Genomic DNA, 15713 nt, shown 5'->3' on the forward strand with positions numbered 1-15713 from the left:
TCAATTGAAAGTAAAATCTGTGTATAAAAAGAGTACATTGAATCCCAATCCATAAACACAATAGAGATACCGATGGAGACTTAATTGGATGTAGCATGTCACACCAAAGTTGTTAGAGTATGCTAAGCTAGTACATAATGTTTCCTAAAGCCACATTAGTATTTTACCCAGATCATTATCTACCAAAACTAACTATAGTAATCCTTTTGAGGATTCATTTCATGGTGCTAGATCTTCATTTAGTTCCACTTCTTGTTGGAGAAAAGAACAGTTATTTCTTGAGGTAGATGAATATCCCATCAACAAAGGACAAGACCCTTTCTAGAATATAACAAATTCTACTCCAACAAAAGATCATGGGGGTTTCACTACGGATATTGAATAAGAGATAGACTTCTACTACTGCATTAAAAGCATTGGCATGTTCTTCATTTATTAATGTAAACACTCTGTGATGCCACCACAACCAACAAAGGTGTAAAAAGTTGTTTGCAATGCATGGATTTTTAGGATTGTCCTTTGAGAAAATAGAATTAAAGTATGGAAGCAGGATCTACCAGCTCCTAAGGGAATCTTGATGAAAAATAACTGTAAAATATTTGGCCGAGCTTATATGCAAAAATGCATGCTTCCTGATGGGTTTATGTACAGAAATAAGCATGAATTAAGCGGTAAAGGGGCTTCTAGAAACAAGAGGGACAGAGAGGCAGTGGAAGTGAAAACTTCTGGTGTTGTGTCTGCTCCATCTCAGAATGGGAATGACAAAGGTGATGTAAGAGGAGCTAAGAAGGGTGTTGGAAGAAGTGGGGGTGTTTACATTCCCCCATTTAAGCTGGCTCAAATGATGAAAGATGTGGAAGACAAGAGTAGTGTGGAATACCAGTGCATGACATGGGATGCCCTTTGGAAGAGTGTCAATGGGTTAGTAAACAAGGTAAATGCATATAACATCAAGAACATCACTCTAGAGTTGTTTGTCAAGAATCTCATCTATAGGAGGGGTCTATTTTGTAGGTCTTGTATGAAATCCCAAATGGCATCCCCTGGATTTATAGATGTTTTTGCTATGTTGGTTGTTGTGGTAAATACAAAATTTCCTAAAGTTGGCAATCTGCTTTTGTAAAGAATTTTTTTGCAGCTTAAGAGGGCATACAAATGCAATGACAAGCACATGTTGATAGCAGCAGCCAAATTCATAGCTCATTTAGTGAATCAACAAGTTGCACATGAGATCATTGCTTTGGAGCTTCTCACCCTTTTACTAGAGAACCCCATAGATGATAGTGTAGAGGTTGCTATTGGGTTCGTGAAAGAATGTGGTTCTTTGTTGCAAGACCTTTCACCCAAAGGTCTCTATGGGATTTTTGAAATATTTAGAGGTATTCTCCATGAGGGGGAAATTGACAAATGAGTACAGTTTTTAATCGAAGGCCTTTTTGCATTTTGCAAAGCTAAGTTTGAGGGTCATCCAATTGTGCATCCAGATCAGTTAACACATGAAGTTTTCCTAGAAGATGAACTTGATCAAGAGGTTGGTTTGGATGTTTTCAAGCCAGGTCCTCATTTCTTAGAGCATGAGGCAATGATGATGATGATGATGATGATGATGATGATGATGATGAAGCTGAGGAAGCATTGAGAATATAGGATGAGATAGAGACAAACTTGGTCAATTTAAGACGTGCAATTTATTTGACAATCATGTCAAGTGTTGATTTTGAGGAAGCTAGTCATAAGCTACTAAAGATCAAGCTTGAACCTAGTCAAGAGAGAACATACCTTCATTATTATGGTATTCTTGGTCAAAGATTTTGTATGATCAATAAAATATATGAGGAATTTTTTGATAAGTGTTTTGTACAATAGTATTCTATGATACACAGACTGGAAACAAATAAAATGCGTAATGTTGCAAAGTTTTTTGCCCACTTACTTGGCATAGATGCTCTTCCATGGCATTATATTGCTTATATATGTGAGACAGAGGAAGATACTACTTCCTCTTCCCATATTTTTATAAAGATTTTCTTGCAGGAGCTGGCAGAGCAGCTTGGTATATTGTTGCTTAATGAAAGGTTGAGCAATCCAACAATGCAGGAGTCTTTTGATTCAATTTCTCTAAAGGACAATCCCAAAAATTCACGGTTTGCTATCAATTTCTTTACTTCTATTGGTCTTGGTGGTATCACTGAGAGTTTAAGTGAGTATTTGAAGAATATGCCAAGGCTTGTAATGCAGCAGCAAAAGTCTATTCCTGAGTCAGATGAATCTACCTCTAATGATGATTCATCTAGTTCATCAGGTTCGTCAGATTCTGATACATCAGACTCAGATTCTGAGAGTGAAACTGATAGTGAGAGTAGTAAGGAGTCATCAAGAAAGAAAAATAATTCAAAGCATGACAATGAGTATGAAAAAACAAGAAGAAAAGGGCATGTTGTCTTATGTATTTTAATAATTTCTTTTTTCTTGCCTGTGAAGAAAGACCATGTCAGACAATATCAATGAACAACAAAATAAGGAGACAATTGCTAGATTGTGGTCTAACTTGAAAAGAAAAGGTGATGGAAAATGTTATTGTCCATGCAAAATTTGTAAGGGGTTAAAGACTAGAAGACTTCTAATCAAAACAACGAAGAAACATTGTAGGCTGCATGGTCGCATTGAAGGTGGACATGATTATCATCCATTGGTAAGTTTTTCATTATATCATTTTGACAATTTATATACATAATAAATCACGTGATGATGAGATCATGATCACGGTTTATTTATGTATATCAATTTAATATAGGTTGAGCACCATGGAGCACATGGTATGGATCAACACAACCCTGAGTATATAGTTTTTGAAGTGGACAAACATGGAGGTGTGAATATCAAAGCTGAAGATAATGATCCCATGGAAGATGACAATCATGAGCCAGAAAACACAATTGAAGATGATGGTACAAATACATTGATCCATGACTCATTTAGTATTCACGCAGTTGATCATGATGATGAAGATGACCTTGATGTTGTTCATGATGTCCCTCTACTTGAGAAGGCATCTGAGGCCCTTTATGAAGGCTCGCAGGCAACTCTTCTCTCCGCTATATTGTTGTTGGTGAACTTGAAGGTTATGAATGGTTTATCCAACATAACAATGTCACGTATGTTAAGGCATGTCATATATGTCATAATAAACTGTGAATCATGTTGTACCATTAATATTCTTTATTATAACAAATTATATTTTGTTGCTGTAGATTGATAGGTGAGTTTTTGTTACCACCATCAAATATTCTACCTCGCTCATATTGAGAATTATCTGTCGTTATAAAAGATATTGGAATGGAGTATCAAGCAATAGATGCTTGTCCTAATGAACATATTATATATCGAACATATCAAATAACATATCAAATAACAAAAAGGGTTACTCACAAGGTTCTTTGCTATATTCCCATTATTCCACGTATGCAACGATTATTCAAGTGCACTAGCTTGGCACAATTTATGGATTACCATGCACACAATAGAAGTCAAGATGACATTATTTGAATGCTTGTGGATGGTTCAACATTTATGGACATAGAGGAAAAGTGGCCACACTTTAAAGAAGAACCTCGTAATCTCAAGCTTTCATTGGCAGTGGATGGTGTCAATCCATTTGGAGAGATGAGATCTGTTTACTCAGTGTGGCCTGTTTTTGTTATCAACAATAACATTCCTCCATGGATGTCAATAAAGAGGGAGCACATAATGTTGGCAATGATTGTTCCAGGTATTTTATCATTTAAATATAGTCGTCTAAATTTAATTATAAATATTGTAGTAAAATGGTCATAATAATTATGTAATGTTTTTGTTCATTCGATTAGGTAAGTACCAAGTTATAGATATGAATGTATATATTGAGCCTCTTATTGACGAGTTGCTAGAGTTATGGAATGGTGTCATTATGTATGACGTCTCTAGACCAATAGGACAAAGACAATTTCAATTCCATGCGATGCTTCTATGGACAATACACGATGCCCCGGGGCTAACACATTTTTGTGGTATGTTATAGTGCTTAACTTGTGCATGAACATTATAATTCAAAAAATTATCATATTTAATCCAATTATACATTATCTTGTAGGTCTTCAAACAAAGGGAAAATTTGCATGTCCTGTTTGTGGTCCAAAGATGAAATCTCGTCATTCAAAAAGTTTAGGAAAGCAGGTGTTTGATGAGTATAGGCACTTTCTCCACAAAAATCATAAGTATCGAAATACTGAAAAACATCTTTTCAATGGGGAAAGAAGAGAATACATCAAAGCCACAAAGAATGACACCTCACCTGTGGAAGTTGGAATATAATAGAATTAATCATCAAGGTAATGCCATTCCATCTATTGGTTTGTCATAAAACATCTTTTCTATTTTGTTTTATTTACTGATGATGTGAATGATGATCATGAAGGTCGTGAAGGAATAAATGACCACCTTCCTAAGGGAATAAAAAGTTATCCCCGACAATTTAGTAGGTTGCCCTACTATGAGCAGTTACAAATTGTTCATTTGTTTGATAGTATGCATATTGGAAAGAATATAACAGATACATTATGGAAAATATTGGATGGAAGGCGTGACAAAGACAAAATTGTCAAAATATGTAGTGAGATTCAGGATTCCAATCATGCAATGATAAATGCCATTCAATCAAATAGCCATGGAGACCAGATTAATATAAGTGAGCTTCCTTGGTTATTAATGTACCAACAAAGCAATGCTATAAAAGAAGTCATACGAAAAATTCAATTTCCCACAGGATTTGCTGTGAACATAAACAATCTCATATCAAATAAAAGTGAATTTGGGCCAGGGATGAAAACGCATGATTGGCATACCTTGATTAAGGTAATTCATGTTCTTGTGTTTTTAGTATGTATTTAAGTACTACGCGTACGTGTACTTTTCATTATGTTACAAAAAAATGAAAAGATAATTTTATAATTGTTGCAGTACGTTCTACCTCTATCTCTCCCAGACGACTTTGACAATAATGTCAAGCAAGTCATATATGATCTTGGAAAATACATGAGGTAAGTAGTGATATTTGTTTAGTTCGTTATATAGATATTATATTTGTGATTTGTTTTACTTCTTATGTAATATATTTTTTTGCGTCTTGAATACCTTGTAGGTGGTTGTCATGTAAAGAAATCCATAAAGACGATATAAAATATTGGAAGAGAAAAATTTCTCATTTAATGTGTGTAATGCAAAAGTGTCTACCTCTAGCTTTTTTCAATGCACAAGAACACTACCTCATACACCAAGTTGAGGAGATTGAATTGTGTGGACCTGTACACACTAGGTCAATGTGGATGGTTGAGAGGCACTTGAAATTTTTGAAGGCTTTGGTTCGACAAAGAGCACATCCTGAGGGTTCTATGGTGGAGGGATATATGGTATACCAGACTATGGTGTACATTTTTGAATATCTTCCTATGTTTGTAGCAAAGATCCACGTGGATCACATTTGGGATCCCAACACCATTAACAAATTCGAAGGGGAGTACTTGACGGGGAAAGGTAGATTGAGGAAAGTGAGAGGTAATTATAAGATGTTATTGTAGTTAATTAATTCTTAATCTTCAAAATCAATCAATTGTAAGATGTCTATTTATTGCAAACAATCTTGATTGGATGACAGTATGGATTGAACGTTATCAACATTATGGATGCACGTTAACATGGGAAGGTGTGGCTTCATTGGTTAAAGAAGCACATCGTAATGGAGATTCCAATGTTACGCAAAGGGAAATTGATTTAGCATATGGTTTAAGAGATAAACAGGTATGTATAAATTTATTAATCACCCATATGTTTATCAACTCACAATGCAATAAATTTTACATGTTTGACATATCGCAAGTCAAACACCACAACGCTATGTGCTGCAATGGTCATAAATTTCGCATAAAAAAGTTGGATGACACGAAGAAAACTTGTGATTCTGGCATCACTGCAGTCTTTGAGGTGACAAATATTTCATCGAGAAATGACATTCATCCTCAACAGTCTCAAAATCGATACTATGGCATTTTGGATGATATACTTGAGTGTGACTTTAATTCCTTCAAATTAGTTTTGTTCGTCGTCAAATGGTACAGGCTACGATTGAATAAAAATGATCCTGATAGAAATGTTATTGAACATGATAATGGTTTTATAATGGTAAATACAAGGTCATTTGAACTAGTTGGGGATGAGCTCTATGTTCTTCCAAGCCAATGTGAGCAAGTATTTTACTCAAAGGTTCCACATAAACCGAGTTGGTCATTTGTTGTTAGACACGATAGAAGCGGAAGGTCGATAAAGTATAATGTGATTGAAGAAGAAGATACCAAAGAAGTAGAAGATGAAGTGGATGATGATCATGATCAATAGTTTCACAATGATGATGAAGAAGAAAAATAAGAAGAAGAAGAAGAAGAAGAAGATGATGATGATGATGATGATGATGGTGATGACGGTGATGGTGATGATGGTGATGATGATGGGGAAGATGTTGATGATGATGATGATGATGATGATGATGATGATGATGATGATGATGATGATGATGACGATGACAATGACGACGACGATGATGATGATGATGATGATGATGATGATGATGATGATGATGATGATGATGATGATGATGATGATGACCTTGATGTTCATGATGATGAGGAATGAAATGTATGAGGAATGCGATTAGTATATTATCTATTGAATATTGACTTCTTGATAGAATTTTTTTTACATAATTAATTCATTCTGTTTTGAATTCTAATGCCATTACATAATTAATTCATGATGCGCCTTTTAATATGGAGATGAAGATAGGGGTGTGAATATTTATGTGACAATTTTTAAACTGTGTTTATTTATGGAAATTGGATTGTTTATTAGCTATGTGACTATTTATGTGACCATTTAGTTGAGGATCCTGCATAGTCCACATAAAGTAAAGGTAAGGAATTAAAAAATTTACAATGATTTTGATGACAACATCATTTTATTATTTAATACTCTTTTTGTCTACAAGGTTCATGTTGTTCTTGTTGTGTATGATGTAATTTCGCTAATGTTTTTTATATTTTTTCTTTGTCACAAGCCGACATGGATCCATCACATATCGCAAATAGAGATGTACCTTGCGACACTTCTACCGAGCAGGTAAACCTCATTGTAATTGTACAAATTAGGTAGAAGCAAACTGTTACATTATTATGTTCTTTTTTTTAGTGATTTATACTAATTTTGTAATTGTTAATGATATTCTTTACACAGACAAATGTTTGAGGAAAGGGAAAGGGAGTTGCAGTACCTGAGAACCTTTCTATGGATGTGGAATCATTAGGGTTAAGCAATGATGACCCTGAAGATCCCACAGACCTTGTGAAATTCTTTAAAATGCCTCTTATAAAAATTAGAAAAGAGATTGTTGCTTTGGCAATCGTGCATCCTACCACTAATGAGATATGACAGAGGGTGGAATTATTGTATAAGACAGTAGAAAAATTGCAAGTAAGCAGTAATGAAAGCTTTAATTATAACAAAAGTTCAATAATGGTTTATATTTTATTCTCTTTTTATGTCATTAACTAGAATATGTACGTATTATTTTTATAGCAATTTATCCGCCCTCATGAAAGGTGTTCCTATGATCAGGGTGTTGCAGGATCAGGTGATGATGATTTTCTTGTATTATCACTTGCTTGGCTTATCACTTTGAGTACCCAAAACACATCATACTTGATACTGTCAATTTTCAAAATAAAGGTTCATCCTTATTTACAATTCTTGCACTTTTCATATATTTAATGTTTGATATATTTAATGTATTATTCTTTAGGTGCTGTCAATGTTACTGTACAAATGTCGACGCCGCCTCATCAGAGGTTACCCTCACCTGTATTGCCGACTACAATGTCGGCAACACGTAGCATGCAGACATCCTCTAGTGCATGTCATATTGGCCTGCCCACTATTGGTAGATCCCTCTTTTGCTCTATCTTCTATCACGTGTTTATTTCCCTTCAAGCGTTCTTTCTTGAATTCTAATGCCATTTCATAGTGGATTCATTTTTTGCAGGAGGAGATGCACATGAGGATGTTCCACAGGTGACTACTGCTGATACCATAGCATTGTTTCCTAGATCTTCTTGTATCGCTAGTACAGGAACATTGCAAGCCACATTCATGGTGAGCGACGAAGAAATGCTTCCCTTAAAGATACAAAAGGTTCCAAGTACTTTAAAATTATTATTATATATAATCTAATTGTAATTTACTTTATGATCACTCATTTTGGACTAATATTGATCCCATGAATTTTTTGCAGGCAATGATATTTTCTATAAACATCTTAGTGACATTGCATTGTAGATATTTGGGCCCACCATACGTAAAAGGTGGTACATCATATGTGAACTAACCCTTATCCACTTTTGATTTCATATCATTGCTAGAATACTTTTCCTTTGATCCATTTCTTGAAGTGTAATAAATGTAGCTTCAGTTCATTTCTGAATCTAACAGGTTTGTTTTTGCTTTAAAAGGTGGAATGACCAAGAAAAAAGGTTAAAAGATGAATTGACAAACCAAATGGTTGAGTGGTTTGGAAATGACACCTTTGACAAAACCAAGCTCCTTGAAAAAGCTGGCACATATCTAAAGTATGTGAGGGACCAATACAGGACCCATTTGGAGAGAAACCTAAAGTACGAGCGTCCCCCCATGATTCCAAAGAGGGAGTGAAAGGACTTGATTTTGGATGCCAAGGAGAGAATTGAAAGGAAAAAAGGAAAAACACCAGTAGACGCCAAAAGAAGGTACGGGATACTATTAAGAATATAATTATGTACTAATTAATTACTCTTTATATTTATATAATCTAACATATTTCAAACTTTTTATAGACTGAGTGTGTAATGCCCCTACCCTAGTTGGACTTGTAAAACCCGTTTGACCTTGGTTGACTTCCTATGTGGTATTCTTGAATGGTAGGTTAACCGTGATGCAATGGGTAGTTTAGATAATATAAATAATCGAGCATACTTATTATTGTGCTCTTGCATCGATTTTTGTGTAAATGTAATTGTTTCCTAACTCTTGTGATAAATCTTGAGCTAATGCCTTCATTGAATATGTATATGTATATGTATGCTTGCGTGATTCATGAGTGCAGGAGATTGCAGGTACGACACCGCCTAAGGCGAGGTTCATCTCCTTCGGGGTTCGCAGGTTTGAGTAAACCTCCTCCATCCTTAGAATTTGGATTTGGGGGTCATTAAACTCTCGTCTTGCCTTAGCCATGGTCAGGTGAGCATCGTGTGTGGATTCGTGGGGCTTACCTTGCATTGGGTTGCATGTCATGTGATTTGGTGGACTTCCTCGATTTGTGTGCCTTGCGCGAGGTAAGTGAAGTTTGTTACCCTAAGTATTAAATTCAATTTAATGAGTAGACATACACATTAGTGATATAGAAATTTAAATAGGTAGTTTCTTTTATATGATTAATCGTTAATTTAAAAAGAGATCGCTTTAATTATTATTGTAGCGAGCTTAAGGTATTTAACTTGGATTAGTGTGCTCATTTACGCATTTGTAGTTGAGAAATTAGAATAAATAAGACTCTTGCATTAGATTAGTCATTTATTTAAAAAGGTCGCTTTATTATGTTATAGCGAGTCAATTTAATAGCTAATTTTAAAATAAATGAATTTAATGAGTTATGCATTTTAGAAAGGAAAGATTCAAAGTCATTTGGGAAAATAGAAATAAATTCATCATTTTCGCATTTTGGAATAGAAAGGATAAATTTTATTATTTAAAAGGAAATAATTATTCTTTTTACTTGCAAATTGATATAGTATAAAGGATTGATTATTTGAGATCTAAATTAATTTAAATATCTCACCCTTGTTAACAGTTCAAAATATAAATGTAGGCCTAAATTGATATTGAGAGATTAAAATTAGAATTAAATAAGAAATAAAAGCATGTTAATTTTAATTAGAATAAAACAAGTTAGATTTATTGAGCAGTGGAAAATAATAGTTTCCACTTTCATGTTTCTTTTTATTTCAAAAAAAAAAATGCCTAAATTCGAAATTGAAAATTAGGGCAAAAATAGGGTTTCTCATTTTAACCTAGTTGGGAAATGTTTTTGGGGGTTCTTTTCCTTTTGGGAAAAAAAAGGATTTTTGGGGTTGGAAATAGAGGTGGGAAAAATGTTGGAGGAAATGGAGTTCTCTTGCTTGGAGTTGCAGGTGGAGCTCTTCGTCAAAAATCTCTTCCCGGAATGCATTTGGAGGTAGGATTCCAATCTACCCTTTTTGTTTATTGTTATGTTCTCCATGAAATGCTGGAAAAATAGAAAGGAATACTACCCATGAGAGTTCTTAAGATTTAGTTTTCAGTTTTGTTGAAGGCTTGGTTGTTCTTGGTTTAAGATTGACCATGGTTTCTTGGGTTTTTTTGGAAAGAAGAAAGATCTTCCTCAAATCTATTGATTAAATAATCTGGAAAATGTTTGTGGCTGTAAAAAAAAAGGGTATGAAGTTTTTTTATGTATTTTTGTTTATCAGTCCATTTAGTTTCATTCAAGTTGTTTTTTCTAAAAAAAAAAAGAAAAAAGAAAACCGAAACTTGAAACTAGATCAAAAGAATGCATACAATAAATAAATAAAATAAACAAAAAAAAAAAATGTATTGGGGTTAGGGTTTGGCGGGCGGAGGAGCCGAAGCTCGGTTCACGCCGCCGCCCCCTCCCCCGTCTCTTCCCCTCTCCCGCGACACGCAGGGAAAACCCCACAGTGCCGCAGGGACCTGCAGCCATTAAGTGGCCGCAGGGAACCCTACGTTCACTGTGGCCGCAGGGTAAAACCTGCGACCACAGTGGCCGCAGGGAAACCCTGCGTGCACAGTGGCCGCAGAGGGATTCCCTGTGCCACTGCCGGGCCGCGAGGGAGCTGCGGGATCCCCGCCCCTTCTGTGTTGGAAGGTGGGCCCCGCAGTGCCCCGTGCTTTCATTATTTAATTTAAGTTTTATTTTGTTTTAGTTTTAAAAAAAATTTATGATTTAAAAATAATAATAATAAAATGCAATAAAATATACTTTGAGAAATATTTTGTGTTATATAAACGAGTTGGGAATTTTATTTTAGAAAATAATGTTTTTCTTCAAAAAAAAAGAGGATAAATGCATAAATTAAAATACATGCTAATATAGTTAGCATCTATTTAGCAAATATTATTAAGTATATATATAGATTTTTGGGCTGTAATCTAGAATGACTTTCATTGTATTTTAAATCGAATGACAATTGATTATATGATAATGAGTAATTTGAATGGGGGTAATGGTCTTTAATTTTTAAATGTATGCAATAGAGGCTTAATTTAGCTCGGAAATGATCTTTCCATTGCTCCATTCACTCTTAATGTATTTTGCTCTTGTGGTAGGAGGGTTGTTTTTTTGTATCGTTAAAAAAAGGGGTTAGATTATTGTTGTAAAATTAACTTGTCATTAGTGTTTATCTGAGGTTTAATTAATCTGTCTAGATGCTTAAGTCAACTTGGGAAAAATGTTGTAATTACTCGTTAACGCCAAAGTACGACCTATTATGATTTTAGTAATCGATGCGTCTGTTATAGTAGCATGTCTTGCTAGGTTTGTTTGGACCCTGTCATATGGATATTTTTGTTGGTCATAGCCGATTTCGTCCCTAGTCAGAGTATCGTCAGTCATTTGAACTTGTAATTAATTGCCTTGAAGTGTTCAGTTGGATCCGCTTCAAAAGGGATCATTATGTAAATTCTGACCGAGGTGTCTGTTGTATATTGATTGTACTCACCTAAGTGGCAAGGATGTAAAAGACTTATAAATTATGTATTCCTAACGATATAATACCAAAGGGGTCTTGCAGTTGAGCAGACCCGGAGATGTAGCCTTTAGGGGTGAACTCCCAGATCATATCTGTGTTATGCGATGTTTAGCTTCCTATGTTTCATGCTTTAAATTATGGTGGATGGTTGTTATCTTGTATAAGTGTATGATGGAAAAACTAACGAATTTAATTCTAAGTGCATAAAATTATTCATCTTGACAAATGTAGTAATTAGGTTCTTGAAAGATTGTAAATGAGATTATGGAAAAGTATTTTGAAAATGTGAATTAAAAGTAGTATTAGTGAATAGAATCTTGCTGGGTTACATCCTTGGATTAACTTGTTATTAATCATGTAAATTGATCGAATGTGAATGGGAATACAAAGTTTGAATTAATGTTTTAAAATTATAAGTTGAAATTTAAAGGATGAACCTCATATAGATATTTACTTTTATCTTCTTAAATGAGTAACGCCATGCTAATTATGTTCCACTACATTGGATGAATTTGCTTAGTTATTTCATGTTTTAATCTTAACAATAATCCTTACCAAAATTAACTTGGAAATTGAGTTAACTCAACTATTTATCCATAATTGTAATTCTTAATAAAAGAACCCCTTATAATTGCTAAAATGGAACTAAAATGGGAAGTATGGGTATAGTTGATTTTATCTCAACTTTAGTAAATGTATCTCTTCATGTTAACCTTATTTGATTAAAAAGGAGTGACATGCAATAAGATAATTATACTTTAATCCTAATGAAAGAACGTCACTATGTACTCATGTTTTTAATCATGTAATGATGAATATCATCTTGCTAACTATATTTTAATTTAAGGGATGCTCTCATGTGTCCTAATACTTTCTCACCTTAATGAATTTAGCCATCTATTAGCACTATTAAAACTTCAATGAATTCTATGGCTACTCACATTTTATTCTCCAATAAAAGAACTACAACTCATTAGCTGGCTATGCATGAAATCAAATGAAGGGACCGCACTCTATTAATTGTAGTTTATTCCTTAATGAATGTATCTCATCTTATTAGCCATACTTATAATATTAAAGGATGATATCAATTGTGAATGGATACCCTAAACCCAATGAATGAACCTCGTTATATTAAACGCTTGAAACCTATTGGGAGGCCTCCTAGTGAAATTATGAATTAAAGTGCACTGAGAAAATAACCTCTCGATGGCCTCCCAACCACCCAAAGTAAATGAACGCTTCCTAAAATTATAAGATGTCATATCATCGAACATATAGATAATCATGTCTTAAGCATTATCCCACAATTAAGACATCCAGATTTATGTATCATTTGATGCAAGTTGAGTTAGGTGTAAGGTTATGTAATCGTGTTGGGAAACCTCTTAGGATCATTTAGCCTTTCGCTGTATTATCTAAGTTTCAGATAACTCCAAATTATCTTAATGTTGTAACTTTTCATTAACGCTCTTAATTATTATTATAAAAAAAAAATATTTACACTCTAATTGAGTGTTTTCAATTTAAACCCTTAGGGGTTTCCTGGCGGGGCATTATAGAGTGACACGTCAAAGGCAACCAAGGAAATGCAAGAAAAGCACGGGCAACGCAAACTCAGCTTTGGTGGTTACATGAAACTTGTTGCATGAATTGTAAGTATCTCATGTAAACTCCCATATTGTCTCAAAATATTAATAAATTGCAAACATTTTTTTTTATCAAACAATACAAGCAAAATTCATGGTACCAAGCAAAAATGCAGGGCTCTGAATTCAATAGAGCACTCATAGAAGATGACAAGAGAATTTCCTACCAGCAAGGCTATTCAGCCATGGCTAATCAGCTACAAGAATTGAGTGGGCATACACAACATTCGAGTGCATCCATCACACAAGTAAATATGCTAAATGGAAGTTGTTTCAAATTGAATACTTTACCAATAATCTAATTGATGTTGAGTTCCAACATAAAGTGACTATATTTGTTTTAAATAAGCAAGCAATGATAACAATGTACATGTCATTGGAATGCAGCCTACTAATTGTGAAACACCACCTGCACATGAAGGTCTAGATGTGCATCCCAGTAGTGGAGGTATTCATTTGCTATTCAAATTTATTTATTTAGCTATTAATACAATTAAACATCTTAATTTGTAATTAGATTAGTAATTAATGTAACCTTTCTTGTTAATATTTTAGAGCATGTAGTCGGTGGTGAGTAAGTGGAGCATGATCTGGATACACAACCTCAAGAACGTGATGTTCCCCACTCAGGTAAAGAGGACCGTGGTGTTCAGCATGTTGAGGTTGAGGCTACACAAAATGATGTGGCCCCATCAGGTAAAGAGCACAATAATTATGTTCTCTAAATTAATGAAATACTTGTAACAATAATAAATTATTTTTTTTGAATTTAACCCATTTCTTTGTTATTGCAGAGGACCCCCCTTCGCTTCAGTGTCCTCATCCTCAGTATAGGACTAGGCATACATTGCGATCACGAGCAGTTGGCGGAACATCTGCAGAGGGGGGAAATGATGAAGACACCGATGTTCCACTTAGTCTTTTCATAGCTTCAAAGAAAAAACAAAGAAAGAAATGATTGTAATCTAACTTATTTGATAATGACTGATTTTTATGTGTTAGTGAATGTAATTATGTGCTAATTAATGGTTATGGATGATATGTGTTAATTAATATTGATGAATGTTGCATGTTAATTAATGTTAATCAATGTTATGTGTTAATGAACGTTATGTGATATTAATGAATGAATGCTATATTTTATTAATGGTAGAAATAATTAATGAATGAATGTTATAATATGTTAACGGGGAATTTAGAGTGATGTTAGGGGGGGGGAGGGGCCAAATGAGCTTCCACCTTCACGTGGTTGGCCCTGTTAAGTAGAGAATATTAAACTATTCTCAAAACCCAGCGAAGCTCAACAAGGTAACACACTTTTCAATATTTCATTATGTTGCACAATTAATCTTATTGAATAATGTATATTGAATCTTAATTGCAGGGTCCAATAGAGCCAACACGAACAACAACACCACGAGTTGCTGGGTATAATGAACTCCCATATTGTCTTGTCTATACATGAACAATATGAGTTGCTTCTAGTGTTGATATCCAAGGTGGGACTACAAAAGTTATGAAAATGCCTCATCCTTGTAAGTTTTTTTATTACAACTCCTAATTCTTGAGACTAAACTTTTTGTTCTTGATGTTTTTCACTAGTTGTCATAACCTCTGACTTTGATGCTTGTGCCTTAATAGAACTAGATGTTTCTTGTATGCATACTTGGTCAAGGACTGCATTATGATGCTATAGGGCTACAAACTAAGATTATTTATTGTATTGAGTTGCACATTTGACATGAGTTTCCCTATGACTGCTATGCACATTTATGTATATACACTATTTCTAGTCTGTATATTGATGTTAATTTTGAGAAAATATTACAAAACTCAGAGTATTCTCCATATGACTAGAAAAAAGCTCAGATAAATTTCTGTAGTGTTTTCTTACAATTACTTGCAATCATTTTTTTAGGAGTCCTGGTATCCATTTATAATATTATGGATGCATACAAGCTTTGGACCCTTCAAAAGAAAGTTTGTTACAAACAACCGGTCATTTTCAAGAAGCGGTTATAAGTCCTTTTCAACATCTATGGCTTCCTCTGCTTGTTGTTCTGTTGCAACCTCCTGTAACTGCTCCCGAGCATCTTCTTTTTGTCCCATATACTTATCTTTCCACTCCTGATACACATCATCACTA

General features: G+C 34.3%; 1 protein-coding gene across 1 annotated transcript in view; it reads right to left on the bottom strand.

Annotated features, from left to right (window-relative positions):
* The window catches only part of LOC131861136 (uncharacterized), a 30280-nt gene extending 19216 nt beyond the window's left edge, over window positions 1-11064 (bottom strand). The window contains exon 1 of the mRNA XM_059214920.1: window positions 10894-11064. Coding sequence (XP_059070903.1) covers window positions 10894-11064 — 171 coding nt within the window. The remainder of the gene's footprint in view (window positions 1-10893) is intronic.
* Between the last annotated feature and the right edge of the window lie 4649 nt (window positions 11065-15713).

This window comes from Cryptomeria japonica, chromosome 2 (assembly GCF_030272615.1).
Source record: "Cryptomeria japonica chromosome 2, Sugi_1.0, whole genome shotgun sequence".
Taxonomy (NCBI): domain Eukaryota; kingdom Viridiplantae; phylum Streptophyta; class Pinopsida; order Cupressales; family Cupressaceae; genus Cryptomeria; species Cryptomeria japonica.